Consider the following 22,784-nt stretch of genomic DNA (forward strand, 5'->3'; position numbering starts at 1 on the left):
AAAGACCTCTGCTTGTTCTGCCTAAATTAACTGTATGAAGGTGATGAGCACACATTTTTATAGTGTCCAGTCTTCAGTTACATATTGTGTAACTGCTTGGTTTTCACCAGCACGACAAGCCTCCTCGCTTGTAGTATCCTTGTTGTCTCCTTTCATCAGTTTGTTTCTCTCTTCTGATGTGGTAAGCACCAATATAGTCCAATGTTGGCAAGCTCTTGGCTTCGTGTACATACGTAGGCAGGATGTTTTCATCTTTCTGGAAGCTTTAATGGTTCTGTTTATCTATTTGACAAATCTGACAGAAAGGAATCTGTGCAATAAGTACATCTTATACAAAAGATGCCCAGCATAACTTGTTCACTGGGACACGAGGGTGCAAGTATTCATCTGTATTATCAAAACTTGCAATAGAGATATACACAATTCCACCACACGGATAAGTGGGCATGCATGGTGTCTTCGATGCTGATTTTGTGAGTGATCTAACTGCGTGCTTGTTTGTTTTTCTCACCGTAGTGTGGGATGATGGCCCAGGCCATGGCGGAGGCGTAGATACCACCGATCATCCAGAACATGCAGAGCCAGCTCAGATGCTCTCCTCGCTTCTCTTGAGCCAAAAACTCGGAGTAATAGGAAAACACAATGGGGATGGAGCCGCCAATACTGTGGAGCAAAGCGGGAGGCAGAGATGAAAAGGACGGAGAATTAAAGAAAGACAATGAGAATGAAAATGAAAGTCGTAAAAGCCGCCAATAATACAGTTGGCTAAATGATTGCTATCAGCAGCTTCAACCTTACGACCTGTCTACATGTTCCATTACATCCATTTGGAGTATGTTGCCGAAAACAAATCTAAACTCAGACTTCTGCAATGAGTCTAATTTGGAAAGTTCACCGTACTGCGACTGGCAGCAGTGTCTTTTATGAGAAGAACACGCTGCTGATTTCATTGAAGCCTATTAAACTGGAAAGCAGGAAGCTTTCTTTGGTCTGAGTGGTGATACCTGCTGCTGTGTTAAACATTACTGAAGAGGAATTCTAAGATTGACTTTGACTTTTTGGCCCGAAGAAGTCATCCTGCATCAACTTTATGCCAAAACATTTTGCTCTGATGGAAAAGTGTCGACTTACTGACACACGTCAAACCAATTTACTGGAAGAGTGAGGTCAATATATTTACGCTGAAGAACGCAAAGCAAAATATTCTGGCAACCCCTTCTAAATGTGACCTTCTGTGGAACTACGATGTTAAAAAGACACACTGGTTAACAACAAATGGACTCAATGCAGGAAATACACAGCACACAGTTTTCACCTAGATTCTATAAAGTTACACCATCACAATTATTCAAATGATCATAAATAGTAATGAATATAAATCTGTTACCTTTAAAATATAATTGGTGGTAGACAGGTGCATTGGTCATCACAGAGATGTTGATATTTACCATCTGTATCATAAATCATCTTAAACCTGGTAAAGGTCATATAATAAGACCCAGAGCTGCTGATTCACTGACATTTCGCCACCAAAAACACAAAGAGAAACAAAGTGGAGAGGCCCAACAGCAGAGGAAACACAAAAGTGATGCATATGTGTGATTTTGGCGTTGTTAACTTCAGTGTATGGAATTACTACGAAATCAAAATATTCCAGTGACTAAAACAGCACTTTCCAACCTTTGGTGAGAGCGTCAAAGACATCCAAACTGAATTTCAGCAGAAATATAAGCACTGTAGCTTTATTTTTCCTCTAACATGCAGTGTTGCTTTGCTCAACACTTCAACTGTCGTACTACAGCGGTCGTGACCATCTCATCTCCAGCTCCGGCTGCTGCTGAGCCTGAGTCATCGGCCCTCTTACCCGACTCCAGAGGCCAGGCGGCAGAAAAGGAAGGAGCTGTATCCTTGGACGAAGGACGAGAAGAAGGCAAAGACGCTGTTGATGGAAAGGGAGATGAGGAGGGTCTGCCGTCTGCCGATCCGGTCGGCCAGGCCGCCCCATACGAACGCCCCGACCATCATCCCCAGGTAGACAATCAGACCTGGAGGGAGAGAGGGAGGAATGGGGAACCAAAGTAACAGAGGGAAGAGATGGAGAGCAAGATCAAAGAGTGATGGCAGGATAACGTGAAAGACAAAGGTCACGATAATGAGTCATCATTCATGAGTAAACACATTGATATTACTTCCAGCCCTAACTACCATTCTCATTAGATTTCCAATACCCAGTAAATTAGCTCATTTGGCAGCCTTATTGGACTAATGAAGCATTTTGCATAAAGCAAGAAGAAAGAAAGCTCGAGAACAGCATAATCAGCTAGACTGTGTACTCCCACAAATAATGATGAAGATTCTAACAATGAGCTTTTTCTGTGCACCACTCCTCCAACACAGTTCACAGAAGACACACAGAAACACAGATAAAAGAAGTTAGGACCTCAAACAGAGGCCGACATTTCACAGTTTTTGGGTTCTGAAAACAAATACACAATCATGCTTTTGTAAGTCGAGACCAGGTGTTCATATAATCTTGTTACTAATTCTGAGGATCATCGATGACGCTTTTGGGCACAACTCCTCAAAAAATTCTCTAATATTAACCATTTCCTTCAACGTCACAATTACAAGTGAGATAACAAATCTGTCAGCGTCTTCCTGCTTTCGCATTCGGTCCTGTTTCCTTCATGAGGAAGCCGCCTCCACGCAGCAGACAGGCTGCTAACAGAAACAAACACCACCTTTGTGAACGCAAGTCTTGTGATTTGAGGTGTTAGCATGACTCACATCCAACACACTTATTCAAACAAGGCTCTCTCTGTCTGCCTGTTTACCTCTGCTGCTCACACACAACATGGTGGTTTATTGACATCCTGTCAACAGCCCTCACGCTGCTCGAGCCAGCAGCGAAACAAGTTATTGGTGGGACAACGCCGAACAAGAGAGGAAAGGAGGAGCCAGATCTGGTGCCTTGGCTTGACATAATCATATTGTCGCTTTAATGGATGTAAAAAGTCAGCAATCCTGCAGCTATATTTTCATATCTTTGGCAAATGACATAAATATCTTTGTCAAATACTGCATTCTGATCGAACAGTCAACAAATCAAATCAAAATCAAATCAGATTTATTTGTATAGCGCCAAATCATAACAAAGTTACATCAAGGCACTTTACATATAGAGCAGGTCTAGACCAAACTCTTTATAAATTTATTTAAAGAGACCCAACAGATCCCCCGATGAGCAAGCACTTGGCAACAGTGGCAAGGAAAAAGTTCCTTTAAGAGGCAGAAACCTCGAGCAGAACCAGGCTCAGGGGGGGCGGCCATCTGCCTCGACCGGTTGGGTTGAGAGTGGGAGAGAGAGAGAGAGAGAGAGAGAGAGAGAGAACGAGAGATAGGCATTGGGGGGGAGGGGGGGTGTAGGCAGGAACATGTTGCTGCATGAAGTTCATGGAGTTGAGTTGTAGTACAAAATTCATGAAATATGGGACCAGCAGGTGTTGCAGGAACATGGGATGGAGATGAGTCACCACCTGCAGGATGAGGACAGGGAGAGAGAGGAGAGGAACTGGGAGAGACAGAGACTTTGGCAGAACATGGTTAGTAAATGCAGTATAAATGCTTAGAACTGGGTGAAACTGTGTTTTTTAAGAAGGATGGTTCTTATCAGCAGGATAGCTAAAGAGTAGAGTAGTAGACTTTAACATTTTAACTATAAGCTCTGTCATACAGGAAAGTTTTAAGCCTGGTCTTAATTACTAAAGAGAAGTTGGCTCCATAGAAGAGGAGCCTGATAACTGAACGATCTGCCTCCAGATTTACTCTGAGAGACTCTAGCAACCACAAGTAAACCTCCATCTAGAGAGCGGAGTGGCCTACTGGGACAGTAAGGAACTATGAGCTCTCTGAGATATGATGGAGTTTGGCCATTAAGAGCTTTATATGTTAAAAGAAGGATTTTGAATTCTACTCTATATTTTACTGGCAGCCAGCGAAGAGCAGCTAACACAGGGGAGATATGATCTCTTTTCCTAGTTCCTGTTAATATTCATGCAGCAGTGTTCTGAATCAACTGAAGGCCTTTCAGAGATTTGTTTGGACATCCAGATAGTAATGAGTTACAGTAGTCCAGCCTAGAAGTTACAAAAGCATGGACTAGTTTTTCTGCATCATCCTGAGAAAGGATGTTTCTGATTTTCCTAATGTTTCTCAGGTGGAAGAAAGCTGCCCAACTAACTTGTTTTATGTGAGGGACAAAGGACATGTCCTGGTCAAAAATTACTCCAGGCTTTCTCACAGTGGAGCTGGAAGCCAAAGTGATGCCGTCCAGACTGATGAGATGATTAGATAGTATTTTTCTGAGGTGCTCAGGGCCGAGTACAATAACTTCTGTTTTGTCAGAGTTGAGAAGTAAAAAATTTCCAGTCATCCAGACTTTTATGTCTTCAAGACATGCCTGCAGTCTGACTATCTGAGTGACTTCATTTGGCTTCATTGATAGGTACAGCTGAGTATAGTCTGCGTAGCAGTGGAAGTTGATGCTGTGTTTCCTGATAATGTTGCCTAGAGGAAGCAGATAAAGCGTAAAGAGGATTGGTCCAAGTACCGAACCCTGCGGGACTCCATGACTGACTACAGTACATGAGGAGGAGCTGTTGTTTACATGAACAAACTGATCTGATAAGTAGGATTTGAACCACCTTAGTGCAGTTCCTTTAATTCCAATTTCATGTTCCAGCCTCTGTAGTAAAATATTATGATCTATGGTGCCTAAGATCTAGAAGGAGAAGTATGGAGGCTGGTCCATTGTCTGAGGCCATTAGAATGTCATTGGAGACTTTAACCAGCGCTGTTTCTGTGCTATGATGGGCTCTAAATCCTGACTGAAACTCTTCAAACAAACTGCTCCCATCCAGATGCTCGTGTAGTTGTTTTGCTACAGCTTTCTCAATGATTTTAGAAATAAATGGAAGGTTCGATATGGGTCTATAGTTTGCCAAAACATCTGGATCAAGATTAGGCTTTTTAAGCTGGGGTTTGCTGACCGCAGTCTGAAGTGCCTGAGGTACATAACCCAGAAATAAAGTCAGATTAATCAAATCTAGAATGAACGGCTCAGTTAAATAAAAGATCTCTTTAAAGAGGCTAGTTGGTACTGGGTCTAATAGACAGGTTGATGGTCTGGATGGCCTTTTCCTTGCCAAGCCAAGACACTGGGCCGATACAAATGATGTGAATTTATTTTAAGTGAGAGTAGGCGAACAGGGATCTCATCAACTGACAAACAATCCCAATTTAATGTCCGCTGGCTCCAGCTCAGATCGCTTTATCATTTGAAGTAAAGAGCGAAGGAGACGTCCTAAAATAAGTGGTGCATATGAATCAGACACACACAAGTCCCCATGGAGTCGATTTGCTGGGAAAACAGTGGAAGAGGCTTTAAGCAGATTTATTGGATCATCTCAGTCAATTCATCAGAGTCTAACAAGCAGCTGAAACTACTGAGATGATGACGACGGCCACAGTGAGCCACAGCTGGGCTCATACACTTCTGATGAGGCCAAGGTGAGCTGTGAGGGTGATACTCTTGACTGCGTATATTATGAGAGCAGCATCTCCTTCTTGAAGGTGAAGGGGAGAAAGAACATGTGTAGGCATTAAAGTGCGTGTTTGATTCTGTGTCAGTGTATGTTTGTGTGTAAGTACTGCAGAGCTGAACACGGTAAGAAGGTGACTTTCACTCCCTGCTTTCACTGATTGCAGGGGACGTTGCTGTGTTTCCATGGCCACAGGTGTTTGTGTGCACATGTTATAGAAAGTGCATGCAGCCAGATGTCTGCGTGTGAGTTGTGTTGATATGCTCATGTTCTAATGTTCTGTAAGTGTCTATTTCTACCTCGCCTGTGTGTGGGTGGTGTGCGTGTCTGTGTTCCACTATGGCAGGGCAGAGAGACAGCTGTGAGCCGCTTCTCCTGACAATACAGCTCATAGCGGCAAAAACTGAGCCAGCGATGATGACTGGGCTCAGCAGCCGTCGCCGCAATGCAGCAGCATCAACGTCGAAGGAGGACAGACAGACGGACAGACAGACAGGCACGGCGGCCTGGCTGGGTGATACAGTATGGATCCAGTATGGATAATTATCTTCCTCCGTCACCACATTTCCTGGTTTTCAGGCTTAGATCTGTCAGTCTGTATGACCAGAACGCCATTCTGTACTTGGCTCAAATATAACTGGCATTTCCATTTATTTCATTCATCCTTTGGGGCAAAATAATGGATTATGAGCCCAACAAAGCTTGACTGAAGGCCAAATCTTGTCATCGTTAGTAATCAAAGGTATAGCAGTTTTTTTGACTTTGCAATTTGGCAACTTAATGACAGACATTAGGACAATTACAGGGCGATTACATGATGAATGTCAGGGAGTAAGAATTTTCTTTTAATTGCAGTAATTTGACAGAAACTTAGCTCAAGATAAGCCTGAGAGCACGTTTGTACCTACTGATCAATCGTAAAAAGAACAGAGCAGCTGTGAAACACCAGAGGTTGGTGTTTTTTCACTCTCACTTTTCTAATAGCAGCCGCAGCAGCCAGCTGTTTTCCACAATAAAAACAAACACTATGAGCAGATGCACAGAGAGAGCTGGTGAGTGTGACGGAGCGGAGTTGGTAGAGACCAGAAGCAGGTTGAATATTGGGCTGAACATTCACCTTGTGACTTGCTGGATGTGTGAATAAGCAACTATCTGCTGACGTATAAAGGTAACATCATCAAAATTGACATGCGATAGTTTACATACTCCCAACTCTTTTTTCTACCTAAATGATGAGCCCCTTAAATACATCACACCCGTTTTATTTATAATGAAAACAGCAACAAGGAGATTGGAAGGCCGTCGCAAGGTTTGATGCTGACCAACAATTAATTTTGTCGTATTGCACTGCCTGAATGTTTGTTGTGTTTTCATGTTTTTATTCCAGGATTTTTCTGGTGTGCCTGAGGAGCTTCTGCTGCTCTTCAGTATCTTTTGTTTCATATTTATTTACGCTGACTTCCACTCAAACGCTGAACCCATCACTGCCAGCTACTCTTTTCTCTTCCATTCTTTCACAATGTTTATGATTTGCAACATTATGAGATTACTGTAAAAGCTTTTTTTTTTTTTTAATTATTATTATTATGAGCAAAATCTGATCTGTACAGAAGGACAGAGATGTGCTGGGAGCAGAAGCAGGAATCTCCAGACAGCTGGGTACCTCAGCACAGTGAAGAGGCAGTGGGGGGAGGGGATGATGGAGAGCAAGGAAAAGAGAGGGGAGGGGGGATGAAAGAAGTAGGAACAGGAAGGGAGGAGGGCTGTGGCCAGTCTGCGCTCTGAGAGAACTCCCAAAGCTCCAGGGTAGTTCATGTGTGAGTATAAATGTTTGGTTGAACACGGAAAGAGAAACGTGTGTGCTACTGCATGGTTGTGTGTCTGTGTACATGGATGGGGGAAGGGTCGGGGTGGGGGTGGGGTGGGGGGGACACTATTAATAGCCGGTTTTCCCCTTTCTGCAACAGTGCACAGGGCTTTTTGAATGAGCGGGGAGGGCACTGGAGGAGGAGGCTAACCACTGGAAGCTGCAGCTTCAGCCTGTATCAGTGAGTGTCGTGGTGTGAATGCTGGTTTTTTTACCACAGTGGTGATTGTCACACCTTCCCAGAGTAACAATAACTTCATTTAAGCTGTTTTGGTCGAGTTATTCTTTCTGGAACGTGAACATCATCTCCATAGTCATTATTCATGTGACATTGAAATGCACATATTACAGGGGAGCTTTCAGGTTGCACGCAGTGTAGATGACGTTAACAGGTTTCATTACTGGATTAATAACAGTTCTATTTCCAAATAAAATTAAATGGGAGCATCCAATTAAAGATGGCATAAATCAAAAAATCGAAATCAATTTAACTGAATTAAATTTTTAAATATAACAATCAGAGAATCACTGACGTCACAACCATCAAAACAACTGTCTTATGCATATAGATTTTCAGATGCTGAAGCCTGAAGCCTAATATGTTTGTATAATTAATTTTGGAAACTCATTTCCGCTTAAAATAATGTTTTCCAAAGTCCCACAGCTAAAAATAGGTAATTGTGTCTTGCAGCCTGCTGCATCCAACTTGGTTTACTTGTGTCTTCTGCCAGCATCTCCCACAGGATTCATTTCTCCCTCCCTCTCTTCATCTCCTCTGTCTCTATTCATCATCAATCTCAGTTGAGTCTTTGGTCATTAAAAGGCCAAAGACACATGATAATATGAAAAGGTTCTTTTCAGCCTCAGGAAAAGGTTTTAGCTTCCCATCACGCCGAACAAGCCACATTTTAGTTGAAACCTCTGCAGCTTCACAACAAGGGCAAATCAATGACAACCACCCTGTGCATGTCTGCTCCCTCTGAAAGTGTCCACTTCAGCTCGTCGTGCTGAAACACTGCGATGGGGGCGATACTAGGAATCATGGGATTCAGAGAGGCATAAAGAAAGGCTCTCCAGCATGAGTCAGGCGTGTTGCGAAACAGGGAGAAGGGAGGGAACCAGGGCTGGCCGTGTCTCCCCACTGGCTCTACACTCCCATGACACAGAGGAAGTGGGGGGAGGGGGGTGCAATGGACCAGAGCTGATACTGGAGGTATCATGTATTGTACATGAAGTGGATTTTGTGTCTGGCCGATATCGTCACCACGTACGATATGAAATATTCTTTTTAAATCCTTTCTTTATATTTTTTTTTCCTCCCTGCTCTTCTACTTTCTGAACACAATACCTTCTCTCCTTGATGCCCACATGTCCTTCCTTCCTAAGTGCTTTTATTTTGAATGCTGTGGTATTATTCACTGTTTATGTTTTTTAATTGCTCCTGTATGAATATGAAAAGGCACACATGAGACAATCACACACAGTCCACAAGCTAATTGTGTTTCTGGTTGCATGAACAGACAGACTCACTCACACACTGATGGTCAGTGAACATAACAACACAACAGCTCATACTTGGTGCGGTGCACGCAGCACAAAGAAAATCACACAACCCAATAACCAATTAAAAGCAAGGAAGCTTGCCAAGCTGTGTGGTTGCTTTTGTGAGTATATGTACACGCATAAATATTTTCCCCTCATAGACAGTGAACATAACTAATAACCTCAGGTGGAGCTTAACTGATCAAAAGTTAAAAGAGAATCCAAAATTAAAACATTTGAACTACATATACAAATATATATATATCCAATCTGATATGATGACAATGAACAAGGTCACACAGAGGCCAGTTATCCATTCACCCAGACATAAACAGAACACATTGAGTACACAGACAACCCCTCCCCCCTTGAATGCTGAAAAATGTTTAACATCAGCGCTTCACATTGATCATTTTATGTGCATGTTTAAGTGTATGTTTGATTTCATGCTCATCGGGAGACCTCTGGGCCTTGTTCACAGTGTCCTTGCAGGGAGGCCAATGACAGATGGCAAGGCAGGTCTGGCCTGTGATTCGATGATGGCCCTCCAGATAGAAAATGATCACGCGGTCTTTGCCCTTTTAATGACGTACAGAGACACAGACATGCAGCGTTTACTGTTCTGTACAGCCGTCTTCATACTCCTGAACCTAAACCATATGGAAGTGGGCGTGTTTTAATCTGAACAGGACTGGAAAAATGGCCCTCTCCTGGGAGAAAATAGCTGAACCGAAGCAGAGAACATTGTGTTTGAATTGGCTGGGGGTTCGATTTAAATTCCTGCTGCTGTTCAGAAGCTGCACGGGCAGTTGAATCTCAAATAGCCGTGATTCTGCTGCCAACCAGGCCATAGAAAAGCAATTACTAGAGGATAAGCAGCAAAGGTAACAGCTAAGATGAGACAGAGATGAATTGTAAAGTGCTGGCAAAAACTCCCAAAGGAGGCACCAACACAAGAATAACCTGGAAGGCCAGTGAAGACAACAGATGGGTTGGATTAGTGGAAAGAAAATAGACTCCACTGGTGCTGGAGAAATCGTGTGTGTGTGTGAAATGTGTGCCATCTTTCCTCCTGCGTGTTCACAACTGTTTTATGGAAACCTATATTTGAGAGAAAGGTTGTGATATCTGGAAATCTTACCCAGCATGCCCTTGTTGGGCTCAGATAGACACATGTCCTTCTCTGCACTGGGCAACACGAAGCCGACCACAAAGATCTCCACGCCATCTGCCATCAGCGCCAGCCCCAGGACGAAGTAGAGCGTCCACTGGAACTTCCCGTGGCCGCACTCCTGCAGAATGGTCTCGTACTGCTGAGCCAGTTCCTCCTGGTCTTTCCTCCTCTCGCCCTCATAGGCTGACAGATCCCTGAACTGCTGGGCTTGGGCGGCCGCCACGCCGTCCACACTGCCGCCCTTGCCCGAGTCGGCCCTCGGGATGCCCTGGTACTCGCCCTCATAGATCTCATCGTCCTCATCGTGTCCTTCAGTGGAGTCGCTGTGGCCCTCGTCGTCAATGGCCCGACTGTCGTTGCGGTAATATCCATCATCGTTACTTGGCACACCGGCGTAGTCGTCGTCATCGTCTTCCTCCTCGAAGCGCTTATAGGAGCGCTTGGTGTACTCGTCGGTCATTTTGTCCATGCCGCGGCCAACCTTCTTGCCTACCTGCTTTTTGGCCACTTTGGCAATGTCCTTGGCGCCGCGGACGAAGTCTGAGCGGTTGTCTCTGTAGCGGCCGTCGTCGTCCATCCTGGATGGGTTGAGATGGTGGTCTGTCGCAGCTGGGAATGGGAGGTATCAGGAAAGGCCCAAGCACATGAGTGTGCAGTGGGGATTTCAGTGGGCTGGTGAATTCAGCACCGCGGACAGCTCCCTGCTCCGCTGGGCTTCGGCCAACGTTCGCTCAGACGGCGAATCCTGCAGAGACGCAAAGAAAAGAGCTTCTGTCGGCATGATTCATTGCATTGGCAGGATAATGCACGTGACGGGGGAAACATCCTCTGTAAGCCCCCTTAAACAGATCGGAGCAAATTTACACTGAAACACAACAGGACGGTTGGCATTCACATTGTGTTAACATTATCTGGCTCAGCACTAATGGCTGGGGAGGAAAAAAAAAGGACATGACAGCTTTCAGGAGCGGTCATCTGCGACCAGGAGCCCAGTGACCTGTATTGACTGAACATTCACCGCGGCGAACAGCAGAGCCAATATACTGTATAATGACCTCACTGCGACAGAGATATCTACAATTAACAAGGTGGGCGACAACTTGTTAAACAGGTTCGTGTGTGTAGAAGGTACTGCCACTGCTAGGGACAGATTAATGATCCCACTGAGGTTACAATGTGGAAACTCAGACTAATCGTGACCTCTAATGTGTGTTGCTAAGAAGTCCTCATGGTATATTTATCTGAACATCCTGAAGAAAAAGTTACATTTTCTAAGTCTGATTAGTTAATGATTTGTACAAACTTCTGAAATAGACACAACTGAAAACTCATCTCGTACTATTCTTACTGTAGATATTACCACTTTTACACACATTCGTCTTTCACCCTCCCAAAAAATACAATAAAAAAAATACAAAATACAATGAGCAATCTTCTGCTTACAGTCCTGAACAAAGCCACATTTATCTGAAAAGTAATTTGGGAAATGCTTTTGTTTGCTCTTGTCAAAGCTTTGCTGGGAGGGAGGATAGCACCATCACTGCTCTCCAGCAAAGAGAAAGTGTCTAGCAGTTAGTTTAGCTTAGAAAGTGCGGAAAGTAGGGGAAACAGCTAACCTGGCTCCTGCAGAGATAAATCTGCTCACCAGGAGCTCTTTTGTTTCATTGTTCCCGAAGAAAGAAATGTAAAACCTTAAGGATTGTTGCTTCTTTTAGACCCTTTCGTGTCTAAAGATGCGTCACTTGATAACTTCAGTAGTCTAATGCTTCAGCTGCTGCAGTGATGCACTGCTGTATGGACTCACACACATAACCACAGCCAGCAGTGATGCTTGGCGGTGGTCACAGGTGAAACTCTAAACCAGTAAGCTGCTTTCAAACTTCTGTTTAAAATTAGACAAATCACCGCCATGTGCAGTCTCCACGCTGCAGCTGACTGGGAGAGACATGCACACATTGCTTCATTTCAAGGGATTACAGGAAGTCTGCCTGGAGTGTTTCTGAGATGAGCCGCTGTTTACTCCTTGTCTGTAACGTAGGGCGATCTCCAGCATGTATGTAATCAGGAGACCAAGTGAGACATGATGCCTCCCTGGAGAGCAAGTCTCCGGGGATCCGACTGCAGGTGCGACCAACACTGTCTTTAAAGAGAGCAGCAGCAGCAGCTCAGCTGGCAGCGGGGGGCAAAATCTTCAGCCTGCCAGAGCCGGCCGCACCCAGCAGCATGACGACAAACCCTGGTGGCTGTATGTGATGCCAAATACCATCAAAGCACGACTACAGCGCTACACAATAAAATGGTAACACAGGAACTGCAGACACACTGAGTAGCATTGTACAAACGGTTCATAAAACACTACAATGCAACTTTAAGTTGAGTCACAGGCTCTGCTAAGAGACTTCCTAAGAAGACATATTATCAGTTAGTTTTACAGCACAGTTTTTAATTTCTCACGATTTACAGTTGCTGAAAAAGATGCTCAGAAATAAACACTCAATAACTAATAAATGATTATTCATAAAATGTATTTCACACCAGCAGCGGAACACTCAGTTTATGAGCAGTGAGTCTGCAGTGTTCTGGATGTCACTCCCCTTCAAACCTTTTCCTCAATTTCCTGTCTGCTGGCTTTATTAAATAAAAGGCATAAAGAAGACAGAAGATTAACTTAATTTGGAAAAAATACATGACAAATTTTTGTTAAAACGTCCTCTGAACACAGAACTGTTGAACGGGTGGTGCAGTATGTGTCAAGCGTAGATGTTCTTGCAAAAAGCAACACAATGATCAGCTTGGAGATGGTGGCAGTAAAGGAGAGAACTGCCCCTCTGACGTCACATAAAACCTTCCATTTTAAAGATATTAAAGTAAAATCGGCAGACTTAAGAGCGTCCCCTCCCTCGCCACAGTGGTTAACATCTACTTCTTCTGAGTCATCCTCTGGTCCGTCACACCAACATTCGACACAGGAAATGAAGCCAATACTTCTACTGTATCTAACGTGGGTGTATTTTCATATAAGTGAGGAACAGCACATCTGCAACTGACGTCACCACTGCTACACCTCCGAATGTTAGTGTGGCTTATTTTCACATTTGGGTTTGTAACAGTCATTAACCCTGAAAAAGAATAAAGAGCGTACAAATGAAGGAACAAAAACGAGGTTAAATGCATTATTGATTCATCACTGACTCATTATTTTCAAAAACAAGGCTTTATTTTCATATTGAAGTATGAGGATATACAACAAACATCCTCAGATGTCCTTAAATCTAAACAGGCTAGAGTTGCTATCAGTGGGAGAAGCTGTGGAGTTTTTTCATGTCTAGTTAAAGTTTCTAAGCTATGACTGAAAAGCACTATTTTAATGAACAACTGCAGTGCTTCATTTTCTTTCTTCTCATCTCCACTTTTCCTTTCCCTCCTTACAGCCACGTTCTATTCCTTCCAACTAAACTATGAAGGTTTCAACCATGTCCTTTAATGCTGTTAATGCACAAGACAAGCGACTTATTTATTTACATATATGGACTGTTTGAGTTTCTTGGCTGTCTCCATGTCTCGGCTGTGATCAGACCGCCCTGGCAGCAGAGAAATCCATAAATCTATCAGCCATGTAATTAATATCAGGATAGAGAGGTGGTGTCGTGTTACTCTGGCTTAGAGCCAGATGAACTTCTGTGATGAGTTTTTAACCTATTTGTGTAAGTGTGACGAGCGCAGAGTGATTTTATTACTGCAAGACAGCAGCAGATGCACCAAGAAAAGAGGAGGGACAAGTGTCAACTAGGAAGAGGGGAATCTTTGGAAGCTTCCGGTGTAGCCTCTGGGGTGGCGAACAGACACGAGCTACTGCCAAGCCAACATCACACAACCCGAAGGTCTCCGGGGACAACTGAGTTTCTAAGAACACGCTCGCTGAAAGTCGGCTGAAACTAAAACCAGAAAAGAGGAGGGAACATTTCAGCTGTAGCTCTCTCCTCTCCTCACTCTGCTTGTCAAGATTTGGACAGACTAATGCAGGAAATACAGAGCTTCATGGACATAAATCATCTTAAATAACTCCCTGAGATCAGCTAATGGTGTGTAATTGCTGAAGGGAAGCCTTCAAAACTTCTTGGTGATAATGCCAACTGAAAATTTTAATCAAATTAGAATAAAAAAAAAAAAAAAAAACAATTACGATGAATATCAGGGACGTTTCAGATCCAGATCTGAGACGTGCCTCCGCTTTTTCAAAGCTCAAACAACAAAGATTTATTCCCATCATCCTTTGAAACAAACTAAAAAATTACACAGGGAATCACCACAGCACAACTTTAGACAGATCCAGAGTGTACTGTGTTTGCAAATCCCAAAAAATAAATAAATAAATAAATAAATAAATAAAAAAATCACACAAACGCTTTAGGCCGAACAGCAGAGACAAGCTGAATCGACTTGAAGTGTAGATCAATGATACTGCCTTCGGGTCAAGGTTTTGTTTCTCACTCAGCTCACAAAAATCCAACCAGGCTTTGGAAAGAAACACAGATTAAGCACAGCTCCTTCTTTTTATGGTCACATTAAGGCAAAAAATAAATAAATATATAAATCAACTCATTGCTCTTTTGTTTCTGCAGTCTTTTGCTCCAACGGGCAGCAACACATCAGGCTGAGAAAAACTTTGAGTGTCTTGTCGTCGCTCATCTCAGTTTGGGTTTACTCAGTGATAAATTCATGGAGATCCAACCTCGAGGTTTGACCATGTGCTGCTGAACGCATAAATAAAAATGACACTACAGCCAAATTAGCAAACTGTTTTAGATTATTGCTCAGCCTGGACTCATATAATCAACTTTTTTTTTTTTTTAAACTTCTGTTTCTGCTCGGTCCTCCAGTCACTGCGTTTCAACACAGTCAGAGAGATTTAGATCTAGACCGTTTAAAAACAGGCAACATCAGCAGCAAACACTCAATCCACCTTCAGGTTCCTGCAGCGTGTGAATTAAAGATGAGATCTGTGATTGCTTAAAGTTTCCATGAATTCGTGTAAGAGGATGAAAACCCGGCCAGGAGAGCGGTGCGTTCAAATGTTCAGATGCTGATTCACACAGCAAATGTGATACACTGAAAATACTGCGCAGGGCTGGAATTCATTTCCTTAGAACGATAACAGCCGGTGGAAATAATCGATTATCTGCGTCAGTTTTGACATTTCTCTCGGCTTACACTGCTGCTGTCAAAGAAAAATAATGTTAGGGGCTCAGAGATTTCAAAATATGATGATTATAGACAACAAAAGAAGGCCAAGATTGCTATCACACAAACACACACAGGCATATTAGTTACTATTAATCAGGAACATCTTTCATATTAAAATCATTATTGTAGTCAATTTTTAAACAAAATGACCAAAAACGGGATTAATTTAGCTTCCGAAATGTTTTTCTTTGTCATGAAGGACAAAATGATTAATCAGCGAGCTGACCCAACAACCAGACTGAGTCAGATTAATCCATAATAAAAGTGTACACAATCAAACATGGAAATCCATTCGAGTTTTCATTAATAAAACCAATACTTAATGAATATCCACTTGGCTGGAAAGAGAACCTAGAAAATTAGAGCTGAAGATGTAGTCTTGACTATCAGATGTTACCTTGATTGGAAAACTTTTGTTCAGCTCTTTGCGAACATTTCGAAAACGCTCAGCAGGTCATTTTGTCTTGCCGTCAGCAGCAGCCACCACCTGCTGTGTTCGGTGTTGAGGCCAACAATAAAACTGTATTTTCTCTTCATAACTTCAGACCCCGTTCAGCTACACACTCCCTCGTGCATCTCAGAGACGGAGACTCAATCAATTTTATATTGCTTTCTGTTGAAGACGATTGGTCAATCCCCCGTCATCACCACGGTCATAACCTTTATAACAGGAGGCTTCTCGAGGCCCATCTGAGAGCAGTGAAGCGGCCCACCTCCGTATGATCAGCCTTTCACAAGCCAGAGATACTGAAGAGAGAAAGAGTGGGTGTTGGTTGACTCTCTGCCTATGAATAACAAATACTCTCCCGATGTTAATATGCAGGGTTACTGTGCAGCTGTAGCATCAGTGACCTCAGATGAAGTCTGAGCACTTCGTGGAATAATGAGAAAGCAGAGGAGCTCAGACTTTGAGGACTTAACATGGAACTAAATATCTCTCTAAACTCTTCTGGCATCTGTAATGAAGTGTAGATTGATGATAAATCGGCAGTCGATGGGAGCAGGGAGCCGAAAACACCGGCTGTTGTCTGCTGCTGATGAGAGATTTAATTATGTAATCCCATTTTCTTCTTCTGAGCTGAGAGAAGACGCCGCAGGGAGGGGAAGTAAAACTCCACACATAGCCAAACACGCGCGTGCACACACACGCACACATGTGCAACACACAATGGGGTTTGCTCAAAGCACGCTAACAAACGGTAGTGGGCAAAAACATGGGAACTAAATGAGTTACAGTGTCTTGGAGCCGCCTCAGGTCCCGTCAGTACAGAGGAATATGAGGAAGACATTCAAAAAAGAAATATGAAAAGCAAATACGAAGAGAGTTGCTGCTGGAAAATGCGTGATGTTTCTCAGCGCCGACGGTGAGTGTGTCAATATTGGCAGAGCCAAAGTCGACACGCTAAGATTAAACCGATCTGTCAACAGTTTGTTGGAGTGTTAGAGGCAGAGAAACAGATTGATGCTGTTCACAGGACTCACATCTGCTCCGGCGTTCAGCGTTATCCGCGGAGGCCTGTGGAGGCTCAGGGTGTCATTGGAGCGTAGCTCAGTGGAAGAAGTGCCATGTTATAGTTTCATTAGTTAAAATTAAAGTCCACCGCAACTGGCTTTATTGAACCATGACAATTATTACTCAGCTGTCTTTGGTGTGTTCTCTTTCAGTTTATCTAACCCTTCCATTCGAACGTCCGCTCTCACCGCTCCTGCTTCAGACGGCTGTTTTTAGGGAAAAGCGTTGATAAGCTCACTGTACACTTCCTGGGAGAGACAAAGTTAGCACCGAGCTGGAGAACACAATGGAGCATTTATCAGTGAAGAGGTAAGATATATCTCTCTTTGTTGCCAGAGATAGACACTCTTCACATCTGCCATAAAAACATTTCTTGACTTGTCATCGTATTATAGAACACAAATCGTAACAAAATTGCTGAAATAATAATGAAGCCCAGTGATGAACTGACACCTTTACATGTCTGTAAATATGACATTATTGTATATATTGTTCATTTTCCTTTGGATCCAAGTGTTGTGATTTCTAATAATGTTGGCATTTTAAGCTGTGAGCTCCAAAGATTCCCTCCATGGTTCAGTAGCAACCGCATTAGTCTGAGTCTGAGAAGATAGTTCTTTCAACACTACAGCACAACCTAACTCGACCTGAGTGGCCGCTGTGTTTAACCGCCGCCGTTTACTCAACTGTTAAAACGCTGGCTTTACGTGCATCTGCTAAATTGAGTTGTTCAAAATACGCCTGCCCCCTCTCGATCACGCCTTGGCACTCGATGATAGAGGCCAGACATTTTATTTAGTGCAAATACAAGAACCATTTACTGTAGCAGCAGACACTTTCTGGCAGGGGAAGAGACGAGCGGTTACTGGCACAGAAAAGATGGATGAGGAGGAAGAAACCAGTCGACAGTTCGTATGCACCACCGTGACTGTTGCCATCCAGCCTCTTGGCTCACCGGAAGCACACACAATAAACTATATATGATAAAATCCCAACACGCTCGCAACTCAATTTATTTTCTTGACAGCACAAACAAAGAGAGGCTTAGTATCTTCCCCTGTGCTTTCTCTCTCGTCCCTGATGCTCCAAAGCTGCCACAATCTAAAGTTTTCACATGACAGACTTATCAAATTTGCTTGTTCACTTTGGTTTTCTCAAATATTTTTTTTTGGGTAATAACATTCATGTTCATGTCCAAATTAATGGGGACCCATGATGTTCTCTCAGCGGAGCCAAAACATTTTTCCATTTCAGATGGTCAGAGCTGTGTCGCAACAGCTGAGGGCTGAAGATTTGGTATAAAAAGTAAGGATTATAATAAAGCTATTTTTCAAAGAAGCGTATAATTCATCGACTAATGTTGTGGTTAGGAAATGAAGTGCCAAACCTGGTTCGGGTTAAAGTGACTGCTTTGTTAGAACTAGGATGACCTCCGTCATGTTTACAACAACAAACAGAGTTGTTGTCATGTTGTCAGCTGGAATCAGAAACACGGTCCAGTCAGATTAAATGATGCATCACTGAAAGCTCCTCCCTGCACAGATTTTGTTGCCTTAGTCACAATGACTGCAACGTTTGGCCACTTAAACACCAACAAACCTCTCTGAAATGACTTCTGCTGTCCTTCGTTTGGGAGGCGTGTCTTTCATCATCTCATACTGTCCAAACAGAGTCAGATTAAAGTCACGCTGCTCGATATTCTTCTTAACGACCACACGTATGAGAAAGGTCCTGCTTGTAAAGACAAACGCGGAGAATTATCACCCAACCTTGTAATTCCTTTCGAGTCCATCAAGCTTCATAACATCTTCCCATCTCGTTGTTCTAGTTTTACAGCCTGCTCTCTCATCCAGCTTTGGGACGCTGTTTATTTTACCTGCTTAGCACAAAGCTGCAGGCCCACTGAGTGACTGGCTGGAGAACACGGTGGAGAACATAGCAGCTGAGAGACGCACGTTCCTGTCAAGAGTTGGCATCAAAACACTGCTGACACAGAGAGAACGCTGGACTTCACCCACTGGCTCATCAGGAACACAACTCGATGTAAATGATAAAGTCAATCCGCAATCCTGCATCTGCTAAAACAGGCGACTGTTGGCTAAGGAGTTCCCCATCGCGAAATGTGGTTAACAAAAGAAAAATGCTGGTTTTAAAAGGACAATAGGGCCTCCCCGACTGTGAGCCAATATATTTACTGTAGTTCAATGAAAGGCTCTGTTTGCCCTGTGGACACCTCACACTGCAGACAGATGCAGGCAGGTTGGATCACAGCTGGCGGGGCAGCAGCAGCAGTTTGTGGGAATAAAACCACGATCCAACCGGAGTAAAAGCTCCCGTTTGGAGATGCCTCACATTAACAGCCCCTGCGTTTGACGCCAGGATGACTCACTGCTGTCTCCAATTATAACTTCAGCTTTCATCGCCACACAGATTAACACACCTTCATGTGTGGACGTTAACGCACAGAGATGCTCAGTTTTGTGCATAAACTACTCTGTTTAACCGATCACACTTATTGATTCATGTCAGAATATGGTTAAATATGCTCACGTTCGGGTCAATCAATTTTCTGTCAGTTGATAAATTAATTTATCAATTCAATATTGTTGCCTCTCTCCCTTCACATGTGGAATTTAGGATTATTTATATTCTGGATTAAGATGCTGATGCTTTTCATGGTCAAACCTTTAGTGAGTGAGATGTTAATCTAGTGTTAGTCCAAGGTGATGTTTTAAGATAAACAATCAAAAATAGACAAAATATTAAAATGATTAATCACATAAAGCCATTAACAAACTATTCCTAATCTGTCAAATTTATAAGAAATCACAAAGTAATGAAACTAATGTTGGTTTAACACAAAATCACCGATCCAATACGTCCTAGAAATTAATTATTACCGAGACTTGTGCCTGTGATTTTGTTTCTGTGTAACTCCTCCTCTCTAATTTACATTTGGCACTCACTAGACGGCACAGACATGTGTGGCGTGAAAAAGAAAAACGATGGGCATTGCTGTATGGCAGTGTGTGTGTGTGTGTGTGTGTCAGAGAGGTGGGTCAGGACACCTTTGATAGATTATTCCTGAGTCTCAGCACAATCCTGATTGTGATGACACGATGACAAATAGAAACAAAAAAAGACGAGTAAAGACAACAGGGAAGGTGAATAAAACACGATAAGTTCATTCTTAAAACGCCCCCCCCCCCCCCCCAAAAGAGAAAAGACAAAAAAAAAAAAAAACAGGCCGATGTTTAATTCAGCATATTAACACAGATTTAATCTGTGTTTTTAATGGATCAAGCAGGGAACAAGATGAAAAAAAAACTATTATCATCTTGGTACCACGAAGCCGACTGTAACAGGATGAGGGCAACACTCCGGGTCGAGGCCGGTACTGTCCACATGCCTGCTCTGTTTGAAGACGCCCCGCCCCCCCACATCTCGCCACAGGACTCAACAATCAGTCAACAAACACCCACACACGTAATAAAACATGCTGCCTGATGGGCTCTGACAGCAGGAGGAGATTACAGTCAGCAGTATGTTCGTTTCAGATCAGCTCGCCAACGTGGAAAAAAGAAAAAAAAAAAAAAAAAAGGGAGATGAGGCGGCTGATTGTCTTTTAGTGAAACATTAAGCGGACCTACCGACTGCTGAGCGCCGGGAAACTGCTGACAAGAGTTCAACTCAGCAATGTGTGTGAAGTTCATGGAAACATTAAGTAGATTGTTTGCTCAGTTTATTCAGCGCACTTTGAGTCGAGAGGTTGAAACCAGTCGACAGTAAGCACTTGTCTTTTCTGCTGCCGAAGGGGGTCTCGTATTTGTACTGATTAAAACAAGCTGAGGATGGCAGTGTCACTCACAGTTTAATATCTCAGCAGCTAGCTGATGTGTTGCTTAGAAATTGATCTGCGTCCCCCAGAGGATGAATCCTTCTTGGTTTGGGGATTCCCGATGTTTGTTCTTGCACCTTGCAGGGTTCCCATCTCAACAGGTGTCGGATGGATTGCCACAACATTTGGTTTGTACATTCATGTTCCCCTCAGGATCAATTCTCATAAGAGATGTGAGGCAGTTCGGCAGCTGTGATGCAACATAAAGAGCATGTCAAACTTTACAGCAGACTTGTTTAGCTGAATTCCTACATATTTGTATGGGACCTTTTTAATGGGAGGACAATCTGAGATCAGCATGTTAGCGTGCTCACATTCACACTTAGCTCACAACAGCCCTGCGCCGACCTCCATCAACAGAAACCAAAGAAGCTACACTCCCGCATTAAATGTGAAATAATGTGCGGTCATTACGGGACAAAGCTTTTTTTTCCCCCCCGAAAAACACAATTGGTGCTCAAATTTGCTAAACGAAATGACTCGCTACAACTAAATATTTCATTATATACTCAGTATAACTTTGCATAACCTTCTCTTCAGGAAGGTTGAGGGTGCAGCCTTTTGAACAAAAGCACATACTTTTTTAAAAAAATGTAGTTTCTCTAATCTGGATGACGTGAAATGAATCTATTTTTCTGTTAAAGGATAGATACACACTGCCCTGGCTAACAGCTGAAGCCTCTTGCTGTGACTCTGAACGGCACTCATCCACTATTATTTTTCCTCCACCCTCATCCATCATTTTTCTATCAGCTAGCCTGGTCTGAGCTTCCACGGAAGTCCTGCTGAGGCAGGCGTGAAGTATCTATCAATTATTCATGTCTTGTTTTCTGGCCACGAGGACAGAGGTGACAGAGGCGCCTCGTCCCACAGCTGTGATTTATTGGCGCGATATAAGCCTCACACAGAGAGCCCCAGTCCACTTCCTGCTCATCTGGCCCAACCACGCTGTGACATCTGAACACAGTCATACGGAGGGTGACGGTTTTGTTCCTGCATGGCCTCGGGCCCATTCATGCTAAGAACACATCAGCAGCTGAGAGGAGAGGGCTGGGCTGTGCATGCCCAAGTCCCCTTTGGGAGAATCAAGCGACGCAGGCTACCATGAGTTACATCATTGTTCCCCCCCTGCTCAGGCTCTCAGCGTGCCACCGTCACCCTGGTGGCACCAAGGCAGCTAGCAACACCATCTCAAACACAGTGACGTCAGCACTCTGCATCCATTTTGGCTTTGCTCGCTGCAAAATGGACTGAAGAGGAGTCAGACTGAGGGCATGTGAGAGGTGCAATTCAAAACCTGCAGCATGGTAGATAAAAACAGCTGCGTGTATAACCCAGGGTGTCTCTCAGCAGCTCACCAAAGGCTCATTTTCCATCATTTAGCTCATTAGTATTCATCACCAGTGTCAACTTCTTACAAATGAACTGTTGTGAAAGCTGCAGTGAAATTGTTCTGTCTCTACCTGACAGTCAGTTTGGACGGAAATGACGGACCTGCTGAGAACACATTCCAAATACGTGTAGCACTTCCCAACACAATTAATTCAGGTAATGAAGTCATCTGCAGAGGAAACATAATCAGACTTTGGTGTCATCTGTTTTCAGACTGATGGTGCAAAGTGTATAATTTCCTGGAGAGAAATATTTTATATGTCTCGCTCAAAACTGCAAAAGTGAAAATTGTGATGTTACAAAATTTACCAAAGTCAGACGTGAATGTGTGCGCCAAATTCAGTCCAGCTTGTAGATGTTGAGATATCAGATACAAGTTTTGGTGAAGAAAGACTTAAGTAATCACCAAATCCAGTAGCATTTATCGTCTAGAGATCAGGAGTGTCTGCACAAAGCCTGTCTATTAATCCATCCAGTAAATATTTCACCCATAACCAAAGCAAAAATCACACAACACACTCAGGTTAATGTGTTCTGTGCAATAGTGAATCACG

The 22,784-nt window shown here is 43.3% G+C and overlaps 1 protein-coding gene across 1 annotated transcript in view; it reads right to left on the reverse strand.

Moving 5' to 3' along the window:
* Positions 1-22,784, reverse strand: part of sv2a (synaptic vesicle glycoprotein 2A) — a 35,958-nt gene that overhangs the window by 9,712 nt on the left and 3,462 nt on the right. The window contains exons 2-4 of the mRNA XM_029505065.1: positions 10,151-10,928; positions 1,865-2,045; positions 512-663 (exon numbers count right to left, since the gene is read on the reverse strand). Coding sequence (XP_029360925.1) covers positions 512-663; positions 1,865-2,045; positions 10,151-10,760 — 943 coding nt within the window. The 5' untranslated portion in view covers positions 10,761-10,928. The remainder of the gene's footprint in view (positions 1-511; positions 664-1,864; positions 2,046-10,150; positions 10,929-22,784) is intronic.

Source organism: Echeneis naucrates, chromosome 6 (assembly GCF_900963305.1).
Source record: "Echeneis naucrates chromosome 6, fEcheNa1.1, whole genome shotgun sequence".
Lineage (NCBI taxonomy): Eukaryota > Metazoa > Chordata > Actinopteri > Carangiformes > Echeneidae > Echeneis > Echeneis naucrates.